Source organism: Clarias gariepinus, chromosome 6 (assembly GCF_024256425.1).
Source record: "Clarias gariepinus isolate MV-2021 ecotype Netherlands chromosome 6, CGAR_prim_01v2, whole genome shotgun sequence".
Lineage (NCBI taxonomy): Eukaryota > Metazoa > Chordata > Actinopteri > Siluriformes > Clariidae > Clarias > Clarias gariepinus.
In genome coordinates this window covers 36,904,654-36,917,233 of record NC_071105.1, presented here as the reverse complement: position 1 = coordinate 36,917,233, position 12,580 = coordinate 36,904,654, and the positions used below count along the sequence as shown (strand labels likewise).

The 12,580-nt window shown below is 38.0% G+C and overlaps 1 protein-coding gene across 1 annotated transcript; it reads left to right on the top strand.

Moving 5' to 3' along the window:
• The first annotated feature begins 1,981 nt into the window (after window positions 1-1,981).
• Window positions 1,982-12,310, top strand: pttg1ipa (PTTG1 interacting protein a). Its single transcript, XM_053498998.1, has 7 exons — window positions 1,982-2,201; window positions 3,496-3,548; window positions 9,517-9,625; window positions 10,012-10,114; window positions 10,337-10,402; window positions 11,769-11,815; window positions 11,925-12,310. The coding sequence occupies exons 1-7, from the start codon at window positions 2,126-2,128 to the stop codon at window positions 11,969-11,971; spliced, it is 501 nt and encodes a 166-aa protein (XP_053354973.1). The 5' UTR covers window positions 1,982-2,125; the 3' UTR covers window positions 11,972-12,310.
• The last annotated feature ends 270 nt before the right edge of the window (window positions 12,311-12,580 follow it).

The window sequence follows — 12,580 nt, the reverse complement described above, 5'->3', positions numbered from 1 at the left end:
ACAATTAATTTAATTAAATCATTTTAAGTGATATAATTTATTTCCCCTGTATTAATAGCTTATTTGACAATTTCCCCTAACTCTGATATTAATAACATTTCATATCGATAGTCACAGTTGATATTGATAATATATTTAAACTAAAATAAATAATTTCTTGCTTACAATGAATTTTGATTGTCTTTCTCATTGTCTTCTGTGGGTATACCAACATTTACACACAACTGGAACTTATGAGAATAGACATGAAGGAACATGCTGTGAGGATCCATTTCAAATATAAAGATAGGAAAATAAGTTCTAAACTTTACTCACTCTCACTCGTTCATCCTGTATACAGGGTTCGCAGGGGCCTGGAGCCATCCCAGGAGATTTATCGCATGAAGCGTGGTACACCTAACCAGTGTGCCAATTTATGGCAGGGCAAACACATACACACATACTGTACACACACATTCACATGTTCATTTACACACCACAGGCAATTTGGGAACGGTAATTAGCCCAATTTGCATGTCTTTGACCTGTGGGAGAAAACCGGAGCACCTAAAGGAAGTCCACCAAGCACGGGGAGAAGATGCACATACCTGAGGTGGGAATCAAACCCTTGATGCTGGAGGTGCGAGGCCATATTGTTAACCACAACCATTCAGCATCAGCAGTATACTAATTACCGGCCTGATCATCTGTCATCACCTGAACCTGTTTCTCACCGGTTCATGCCTTAAGTTAGATGTTTTTTTATGCTTAAATGATTCATAGGTCACTGTGTGGCTTAACAAACCAAACACATTCCTCTGAATCTGCATGCACACAAGCCTGTGGTGGGAATCGAACCAGTTCTTAGCCTTTTTAACAATTCCAGTTTAACATAATTCCTAAAATACACAAGCTGCGAAAGTGTTTGTTCACTCGCATTTGCTGGCTTGTCACCTTTGTTGCTAACTACAGTACAGTGAGACGCCATATTGAAAGGTGCGGAATTCACTTCAGTATTTAATTTAATTCAGTTTTATTTGTATAACGCTTTTACCAATTGTCATTTGTCTCAAAGCAGCTTTACACAATCAAATTAATTATTTAAGTTTGCATGGAATGTGAATGTATATGAATCAGAATGGTCAGATTGTCCCTGATGAACAAGCCGAGGGTGACAGTGGCAAGGAAAAACTCCCAGAGATGGTATCAGGAAGAAACCTTGAGAGGAACCAGACTCAACAAGGAACCCATCCTCATCTGGGTGAAACAGAGAGCAGGAATTGACCTACAAACTGTGTGTTAGTTGGCAGCCAGTTCAGCTATAACAGTTGATGTTAATTGATGTTAATATGGAGTCCAGGTAGTTATTGGAGGTTCAGGTAGACTTGTAGGAAATTCCAGTCTTGAACTTGAACAAGTCCTCAGAGAAACACCTGTCAACATCAGTCAAGGTGAGAACCGTCTTCATGGTAGAGTGAAACCGTCCCCAGACACCGGACGCATCCCAAAGAGACAAGAGACGGGGCATCCATGTGACGAGATCTCCTACCAGATGCGGGGCACCAGGATGGGTCAGACATGTTGGGAGGGCAGAGGGAGTCTGGATCACTTCAGTAGAAGGACATCATGATTAAACCTGCTGTGTCATCACCTTTATTAAACTGCAAACATATAAATAAGAATTGTTGATATTTAGTTTGAGTCTAGCTCCTGGAAAATTGTAGATAAAAGTAGCTTATTCTTTTAAAACTACTTTTTAAATACTATTTACCTAAGAAATGTGATTATTGTGCTGCACAGTGTGTTTATTTGAAATATTCATTCATTGTATTTGCAACCTTCCCTCTTCAAGATGGCGGAGATGTAGCCGTATGTGCGCGCTGGTGCCCTTTTTAACATGGCGCCGAGATGAGATCACGTGACGTGAGGCGCCCTTGCCCCGCCTCTCACTGACGTAAAGAGATCTGGCAGTTGTGTGTGCGCGTGTGTGTGGATACGGGCAGTTACAGGTGGATACAGGTGTTACACCCGAGCGATCCGCGGTGTTTCAGAGAGCAGAAAGTGTTTTCCATAACACGGCGTGCTGCATCTACACCTGAACACTCGTGGATTAAGTCTGGTTTCTTATTTAAAAAGGAAGATAAAGATGAATTTGGGGATCTGCCTTTCACTTTTTCTGCTGGTTTGTGGTTTGAGCTCGACCCTGGCGCAGTCTAACATCAGTAAGAAGATGCATACATGCATTCCTTTATTATTATTCTTTACCAATAAAATAAAATAATAATAATAATAAAAAAATATATATATATTATATTATATATATACTGTATATATACTGTGTGTGTGTGTGTGTATATATATATATATATATATATATATATATACTGTATATATATATTTAGAATGTATATCTTTTTATATATTATTTATGTATTTGAATAAGTTAGTAATGCAGCTACGCACTGTCTTTGTTTTTTTTACATTACAGTCCATTTTCAGGGATCACATATATTATTCATTAAAAAAATCTTTACAAATATAAATTTTTAATAATATAAATATAAATACAAATTTATAAAAAAATTAATTTATAATTATTTATTATTAATATTATTATTATTATTTTTTTTATTGTTACATTTTATACTACTATCTAATAGCGGAGATACAATTTGAAAAAGCTTGTTTGTAGACATTGCATTACATCATAAATAATCAACATTAGATCATAAAGCACAGATATAACAAAACAGTACAAATATTCTATTTCAAATTATTTTGTAACTGAACGTAATAAAATAATAAATAACCATATACAGTATAGCCTTTTGATTCTTATTTAAAACGTAATTTTTTTTTCATACATCAATTGTTTTAGCCTTTTTTTAATTTCATCTAATACAGTTAGCTGTTATGATACAAAATACATTATAAAAAGGTACATACTTACATCACATTGCATAAGTTATTCAGCTAGAAGTTAAAGCTTGCACTTCCTGGTCATAAGATTTTTCTTGAGATACAGTATTTTTATACACTAGTATATCTTTTTCTTTTTTACTACATTATTTGTACGCGCAATTATTATTTACCCACACTCATACATAATTTGATGCTCTCTACGATCTTTAAAAATCCCTGACTTCATGAATGTTTTCCTTTTTCAAGCCAAGCCTTTCCAGCTTTTCCAGTCTAACCTAAAATCCCAAAACACTCACGTGCGTGTTTTTGTCATTCGTCATTGTTTCTCAAACCTTTATCTTGGTTTAAATCTAAGCGTATCATCGAATCCCTACAGTCCTTTGTCATTTATTCTACAGAGACCTCGTGCATTGGCTCGAGTGTGTTGGTAAAACTAGGCCATGGCAACATCTGATCCCGCAGAGGTCCGAGTATTAAACAGACCTGCTGTACAGTAGAACCAAATGTTTGTTTCATGATTACACAAGCTTAAACTAAACATTTATCTCATCTTTTCTTTTGTGTGTGTGTGTGTGTGTGTGTGTGTGTTTTCAGCTTGTGAGACCTATTCCCAGAGATCCTGCGAGGAGTGTTTGGCTAATGTATCGGTAAGCAAAAGCCCTTCTTTGTTGTCTCATTTGCTTAAAAAAATGTACATTATTACATCATTGCAGGTGCAGTGTTCACACACTTCGCACTTCTACACCAATCTATAACAATCTATACTGTTGTTTTGTAATTGGAAAATATACAGTATTGTGCAACTTTTTCTTTATATTTTGCTTCCAGACTTTCTTTTATTTTAATGTAGTTTTAAGGGAAAAAAATTATATTCCAGACTCAATTGTCACTTATTTTTGGCAAGTTTTTATCTCTGTACCTGAGCAGTTTCAGAGGAATGTTTTTGTTTGTTAAGACACACATTGACCTATGAATCATTCAAGCATCTAATTTAAGGTATTAAGCAGTGAGAAACGGGTGCAGATGATGACACATGGTGATTACAATACTGCTGATGATGAATGGGTGTGGTTGGCAATATGCCCTCGCACCGCCAGCATCGAGAGTTCGAGTCCCACCTCGGGTCTGTGCATGTTCTCCCTGTGCTTGGTGGGTTTCCTAAACACTTGCAGGTAAAGCTAGTTGCCATTTTAAAATTGCCCCATAGTGTGTGAGTTGAGTGAGTGCGTGAGTGAGTGTGTGTGCTTGCTTGCTCTGTGATGCATCGGTCCATTTAGTACCCAGCTGATGCCCTTGTACATGATGCGCGGTATAGCGAATGAGTGAGTGATGCTGAATGCTGAGTGGTTGGAACAGACGAGAGGGGAAATAAGGTTGCTGCTGACATTACTAAATAAATCTACTGATTTAATTTAATATTGATGAAATGAGGGTGAGCCTCAAGACCTTTGTGCAGCACTGTACTGTATACATTGGGTATAACAAAGAATCCCTTTAAAATAATCACATAGCCTGAAATGTAGACAAAAATTTGTGTTCTGTAGCTGTATTTACTTAGTTCAACGTTTAACATCCAACTGAAAGATAAAACACCAACATGTCTGAAAGAAACCGAAAAAATGGAGGAAATTGATTTTGGTGAAGGATGGGAAAATGAGAAGCAGGAGTGTGTAGGGGTTGAGAAATAGGGACCTGATGGGAATGGTGTCTTGTCTGTGGTGTGGTTGAGGTTTCTGTTAATTACATTGTCACACCAGAGTAACAGGTCCGGGTAGTGTGTGTGTGTGTGTGTGTGTGTGTGTGTGTGCACGAACCACTGCTAAAGATTCTTAGCCAAGACAAGCAAAAGTATCTCTTCCCCCGATCAAGTTTTCAATGAGGAAGATTCAGTTCTGTTTTTTGCCGAAGCGTCTGCTTTTCCCTGCCGATGCATTGTTCATCCTACACGCTGCATATTACGCAACATTAATGCTGCAGCACAGAATTTGTCATAAATTGTGCATGATGTCATGCATACCATCATTCAGTAACACCAAATTAGTTAAGTTTCATGAACATGCCTTACTTTAAAAAGTAGTGACTCAAATGAATCACTCGGGGGCGGAGGGATCTTATTATACTGTGAAACTATTTACACACCTTTTAAACAGCTCCCTTCTGCATCCTGGGAAGCAGGTGCGACCAAGCATGGAGTTTAAGTTTGTGCCCTTCAGGGTCTCATCTCAGGAATGCTGTCAGGTGACCAAATATTTCTTTGTTTTGTGGGGTATTTACAGACTTTCCGCACTCAAAGAATTTCAGTCATCCTGCCGTACCTGATTTGCATGAACCGGATTTGCATGTACGTGATTGGAGCCACACCAATTTATTTATCATTGTTCAATCCAAACATGAAATTTAGCAACAGGTACTTAACTTCTACTACTTAACGTTCATGTTTAATTTTTCCTACTTCAGAGTCATTAAAACTTCCGCCTCTGTCAGGTACAGTTTGCCTAATTATTATACATAAATGATAGTATCACCACACATAAAGGGCTCTTTTCCAGGTTCTGTAGTTATAAACCTCAAACAGATGAAATTGTACGGGTTGTTCAAGTCAAATCGGGACTTGTGATAACGTTTCATGTGAATAAAGTTGTAAAAAAGAGTGACATTTACAGAAGACCTCAAGCACTTCAGGGTGATGGGACACTTACTGTAGCTGATGCCCTCGTACATTAGCTAAGTGTCTCATCACCTTGTAAAACATCTGAACAGTGTAAACGTTTTAAAGAAGGCTTATGATAATCTCGGCCTAGGTGGCTCTAAGCTCACTGCAGTCGTTCCCGTGAACATCCAGTGAATAGAAGAGCCTGATCCTTGTAAATCGATGGATAACTTGTCTCCAACTTGTGGAAGCGATGCATCCATCTGTGGAGTTCCTGGGAGGCCATGTTTCAGACATGAAGCAGACAGTCTGTTCACTAATAAAACTGTTGGTATCCAAGCACTAGTGAAACGCTGAGATAAGTGCATTAGTGTAGCAGGGGTGTAGATAGAGAAATAAAGAGAGTTTATACTCTTAGAGCTGTGTTCTGTTAATCTGCGCAATCAGGTTGACTTGTGTCACGTATCTTGACACTTTGATGTCCTTCTTAGTCTCCTTAGTCGTAGTTTGCCGTGCAAAAGTAGGCATAATTCATAGGGTTCTAAGGCAAACTATACTGATACACTAAAATACTAGGCAACTAAGTTTTCTTAAAATCCAACAAAGCCCCAAATTTTCAATGTGTTAGTAATGAAAAGTAATTAATTATTTCTATAAAGAGATCAAAACATTTAATTGCTTTGATCTCTTTATTAGCTGATGGAGTGAGGTGTGCTTTATGCACGTTAAGAACGTCGACAGGAGGGCCGCGAGACAAGGTGCGGCGGTCTGACACTAAGCTCTGCTTTGAGCTCTTAGGCATCACAGTTAAGAGCATTTTAAACTTCTGTACGTCATTTGGCCTGAATGACATTAAACTCGACATCAAACGCGAGTCATAAACACAGCTATGGGGATCTTGAAGGAGTTAGTCGTACACCCAGGGTGTGTCTTACACTTACTAGAAAACTATGCAAACAACACATGTCAGTCATGACTTAGCAGAAAATAGGGCCTAAGAGATAATTAATTAAAAATAGAAGAAAAATATTAATAGAATAGAAGAAAAATAAAGATTAGTTGTAATTGATTTCATGCCATGCTCTGTACATGCTAATAACTACTAGTTAGTACTATTACTATTACTATTACTAATAATAATAATAATGACACACCTTCTGAAACACAGCTTTTAATTAAAATTTTATCATAAAATTTTCCATAACAAGTTTTTCTCATAGTCTCTTATAGACGTTGTACGTTTCCATCCAGCTTTAAATATACAAAAGCTCTTTATCAACACTGAACTTAAGCAAACAATGCAAGTTAACCTTTGTTTCACCTTAATTAGCTTTTAGACTGGAAAAGTAAAACACCAGCTAAAGATATATGTATATAGGATACATTTAGTCCGTTACATCAACTTAAGTAACTTAAAAAAAAAAAAAAAAAAACTTCTATAAGTTTTACCGCACCATACTTTTTACTTTTACTTGAGTAGATTTGTGAAGAAGAAACGCTACTCTTACTCCGCTACATTCGGCTACACTCGACTCGTTACTTTTCCAACCATTTATTCTACACATTAGATATTCTTTATTTTTGCCAGAGAAATGCAGCCGGTGGATCCACCACATGATGACCGTGTTTCACCCATCAGCCGCAGCAACAATAAACACATGACACCGTTTGACCGATCAGCCGCAGCAACAATAACCACATGCAGTCACATGACCACACAAACTTGCTGCATAGCGGGAAAAAAATCTTCAGCCGTGGTAGACAGCGAATGAAATCATAAAAATGTCAGAGGCAACAGAAGAGGATAAACACCCCTGGCATCATATACAAAGCATGTTTCACGTACACACAGTGCAAATCAGCTTCATACTGCGGTGTATTCTCTGTCTGCCAAAACACACAGTCACTTCAGCATATAAATCTGGACTTCTAACCGGAGAAAACGCTTAGTTTAGCTGTTTGATTTAATCTTGCAATGTTAGCGTATATAATAATACTGGACACAGTTTATGGTAAAGTGAGACTCTTGTACTGTACATGTTCTAATCTTCTGTACAAGTTTCTATCTTCTGAGCCATTTGGAGGGCAACTGAATATACAGTATACTGTATCCTACACCTTTTTTCTTGGAAATGCCAGAATTTTTCCATTATTTTATCATTTTGTCTGGCTACTTACATCATTTCTAAAAAACAATAAATCAGACATTACAATTAAACAGTTACTTAGTACTTGATTAGTCTGTTCACTGAATACTTTTCTTTTTTTGCTCGTACTTAATATTTTGGATGACTACTTTTTACTTCTACTTGAGTAATATTATTTGAAAGTACAGCTATTCTTAATTGAGTACAATTTTTGGCTCTTCTACCCACCACTGCTAGCATGCAATATGAATTTCACCCAAAAATAATTTAAAAAAAATCATGGGTTTGCCTCGGCAGCATGTAACCAAATTCGCATCATAAGTTAGGGCTATAATGTACTAGGCGGTAGTAGTGGCTTTAAATGTTAAGGCTCTGGGTTGCTGATCGGAAGGTTGCCGGTTCAAGTCCCAGCTCCACAAAGCTGACACTGTTGCCCTCTTGAGGCACTTAACCCATCTGCTCCAGGGGTGCTGTATCATGGCTAAAGAACCCTGACCTCTGACCCCTACACTGTGCTGTATTGTATACGTGACATGAAGGTTATCATAGGGTGCACTTAGTTTCCTCCTCTCACACTGCAGAGCTGAGATCTCAGGTTCTCATTTCCAATATATTATACTCAATAAAATGTACAGGTTCGAGAAATGCCAATTGAGATGTTTTAAAGGTTGATATCAGTTACAGTACAGGTGAAGTGCTTGAGTTTGTATTTAAATATACATTTTTTTTCTACTATATCATTCTCTACTATGCTACACCATGCAAGTTGCTATATTGAAGAACATAAATTGTATTGAATATAACTACTGAATCTATTTAACTCTATTGTACTGTACTATACTATACTATACTATATGCTACTGTATGCTACTGTATGATACAGTACACAAAACTACACCACATGTACGTATGTACAGTAACTGTGATACACATATACTGTACAGAACTATATGATACTGTTTCATCCTCTTGAGACCTGAATGTCCTAATTTGACCTGAATGTCTGTAGATCCACATGCTATCCCCATATCAGGACCATTAGTCTTTACTCTGTCTCCATTAAACTCTTTAGAGTTTGGAGACATTCTTTCTTTAAGTTCAGGCACTTTTGAACAGTACTGAAAAGGAACTGCAATGTACAGTCATGGGTGAGGTCAAAGGCACATGCAAATAAATGCTGTAGAGCAAAAATGTCTTTAAAAATAGTTTCTAGGTTTAAAAAACAAACAAAACAAAAAAAAACTATAGAAGGCAGTATATAATAATTAATGAAAGTCATGTAATTGCTTCAAATGTAGTCTCACATGCAATTTGTTTTATAAGGACATTAGCTGCTTAGTTTTACGGAACATCCTGCAGAACCAGCCACAGTCCTACTTCTTTGCATCATGCATGCAAAACCCAGACCTTTTTTTTGGGGCGGGGGGGGGGGGGGGGGGGGGGGCGGGGGGGGGGGGGGGCTGAAAACTTGGACATAAAATGCTGCTTCTTTTCTGACATCCGGTAAGCTTAGATATTTTGCTGGAATAAAATAACCATGTATAACAAAGTTTGTACAAAAAAATAAAACAGCGTGCCTAACTTTTGTATAGTGGAATTAGAGTTTGGGTCTCAAGAGGTTAATACAGAAAAATGTAATATTTACATAAAACCTTTTTTTTTTGTTTAATTTTAATATTGTCATTTAATCTGTCATAAATCAATCAGTCAGAATTATTTCTGTTTACTTAAGAATCCACACAAGACTGAACATATGAACTTAGTCTTAGGCCAGTCTGTGTCTTACGTCTTTTTTCTTTCTTTTCTTCTCTTTTGCAGTGTCTGTGGTGTATAAAATCTTCGTCATGTTTGACGTACCCTTACCAAACTATCCTGCCTCCCAGCTCTCTGTGCCCGCTGAACGATGCCCGCTGGGGACAGTGCACGAGTACGAGCCCATGCACCACTCTACACGTCCTAATTCACACACTGATAACAAGAGCTGATAGCACTTTTTTGTTTTTCCACTGCAAACTGAACAGAAGCCTCGGACTTGAGCTAAAACATTTGTTCTGACTGCATGTGTTTTATGAGAAAATTCGAGACCAAGAAATGTAACTCAATAACAACATTGTGATAATCAGTTGAAATTTCCAAATGCGCCTGTCCGAATGCATGATTCTACCAGATCTCATACAGAGGATCCTAGCAAATCTTTTAAATGTTTTGGATTTGATTTACATTTTGGATTGTTGCCAATACGCCATAAAGATGCACCAACATTTCAACCTCTTCTTAACTTTTTTCCCTTTTTAAATTTTCTTAATCACTCAGTAAACTTCCAGACCCTGATCATTACGTTGTCAGTGTTGGCTGCGGCCATCATCATCGGGTTCTTCATCTGCCTCTTCCATTACTGCAAGTGTGAGAACTGTGGGTAAGTTCACAAACAGCTTTTTCGACTCTCTTCAAGCAACTTAGACATCTAGCATTAATGCGTTGTCTTGTGTTGTGTGGATGAATATACTGTATAGCAGTGACATCACATTTTTAAAGGCATACTTTGAGTGAAATCATATAAAAAGAGACATGATCGCGACTTTGTGATGTTTTACTTTGTGATGATTTTTATCCCCCAAACTCTCCTGCCTCTTTACAGAAACTCCCTTCAAGAGCGAAAAACGCAGCGGAAAGCAGAGAAAAGGTCGTCTGAACAAGAGCACAGGTTCGTGCATTCACATGTCCGGTGCTTAACTTAAGAGGAATCAGACTCGGGTGGAGGATCAGAACAGCTGGTCAGAAAGGGGGCATAAATGCAGTTCAGTTTTAACTGAATAAAAGTGCTTCAAGTCTGGATCGAAGGGAATGCAGGAAGTGAATCGAATAATGTGCTCTGTGGACGTACGGCCTTCTTTAAAACTTTTGCTTCGTTCGAATGCTTTACTGCAGTCTCATCACGTATTTACCTTGAAGTCTTCTCTAAAGCCTTTACACCTCCATTTACATGACATTTCATTAGAGGTCAATTCAATTTAATTAGATTTTATTTGGATAGTGGTTTTAACAATTGGCATGGTCGCAAAGCAGCTTTACACAATCAAAAGATTTATTTAAGTTTGTATGAATTGTGAATGTGTATGAATCAAAATGATAAAACTGTCCCTGATGAACAAGCCAAGGACGACGGTGATGGTGGCAAGGAAAAACTTCCTGAGATGGTAACCTTGAGAGGAACCAGATTCAACAGTGGAACCCATCCCCACTTGGGTGATAACGGATAGCAGGGATGGATCTGCATCATACTGTGTGTTAGAAGGCTGGACGTTTAGTGTAACAGGAAATGTGTTTAAGTTAATATGGAATCCAGTTTGTTATTGGAGGCTCAGGTGGACTGTTGGAAACTATCGAGTGACTGAAGCCACAAGTCCTCAGAGAACAGCTGTATGCATCAGCCGAGGACCAGGACCGTCTTTGTGGAAAATTGGAACCGTCCCCAGTCACCACACGCATCCCAGGCAGACCACATGGGGCATGTGACGAGATCTCCAACCTGAGTGATCAATGAGAGTGGGGAAGACAGCATCTAAACATACCAGTTCACCATAATACTCTACGTCCATGAGTCCCCCAGATCTGCACCTTTACCTAAGGCAAATCTATTTACAAAAATGCTTGGCTAAAGAAATAGATTTTTAGCCTGGACTTGAACACTGAGACGGTGTCTGAGTCCCGAACATTAATTGGAAGACTTGATTTGAACGCTATTGTGCGTACAGTATATTTAATAGGAGTATATATTGTATGAATGCAATTCAATTGCATCCTTTTTGTATAACACTGTGGCCTGGAGTGTGCTCTCTTTCTATTCCACACACACTCTCACACACACAGAGTCAGACTCTGGGATACATATCTCAGAACAAAAGGTGAAACGCCGGTGTCAAGTTAGACGTCATTAAGATATTCCAGCACAAACCGGTTTGACTGCCGTGCCTGCCTGAGATATTGTGCATTTCTTGTGTGAGCGTGCGGGTGTGTGTATGTAGTGTATGTATGTTTGTTTACTAAAAGAAAGCATTTTTCTTCTACAGGAGAGCTGAGATGATGGCCAGACATGATGAGATTCGGGAGAAATATGGTAAGCACTAAAAGAACTCTCCTGCTGACCTCTGCACTTCTTAACTCTGTAAAGTGGATGTCTGACTTGTCTTTTGCTTACTGTATATATCTCTCTGTCTGCCTCCCAGGTCTTAGCAAAGCGGGGAATGCTTATGCCAGGTTTGACAATCCTTAAAGAGAGCCAGTGTTCCACATCTTTTCTTCAAGCCACCAAAGCATTCGCCAAACTTTTCCCGGCTTCTTCTTCAGCCCAGTCCTGCACTTTAAATGCTGTCTGATTGTTTTCTTTAAGCTGCTTATGACTGCTCAATAGCACGGCTTACTGGACGATGTTGACTTCTGATAAATGTTTATTCCTGTACAAACTTACTGTTTAACCATAACCCTATAATGTATATATTTAGATCAAAATGAACGTCATGAAAGCTGTTTGTTGTACTGCTATCATTTGACTGTTACTTGCAAAAGAAATACAAGAACAAAGAAAAAAGAATTCAATCTTTTTATACAAACATGTTCCGTGTGTTTTTCCCTTGATTAGCTGTTTGACCGGTGGCATTTATTATTTATTATCATACCTGCATTACTCATGGTCAGTTTTTGGTAAGCACTTACCAGGATGACCAGGGTCTCAGTGGATATAATATAATTTTTGTGATTCTGTTCATTTGAAATACAGCAGAACCATTATACGAATACAAATTTAATTTGTTCTGGAGGTGAGTTCTTAAGGTAAGAATTTGTATTGTGATATGAATTTTCCCATAAGAAATAATAATGTGAA

What these genes read in the sequence shown, in the direction of transcription:
- pttg1ipa (XM_053498998.1), top strand. Translation starts at nt 2,126, where the DNA reads ATGAATTTGGGGATCTGCCTTTCACTTTTTCTGCTGGTTTGTGGTTTG. An exon ending in AGTGTTTGGCTAATGTATCG is followed by an intron (nt 3,549 to 9,516) that starts GTAAGCAAAAGC and finishes TCTCTTTTGCAG; the next exon opens with TGTCTGTGGTGTATAAAATC. An exon ending in TGCAAGTGTGAGAACTGTGG is followed by an intron (nt 10,115 to 10,336) that starts GTAAGTTCACAA and finishes GCCTCTTTACAG; the next exon opens with AAACTCCCTTCAAGAGCGAA.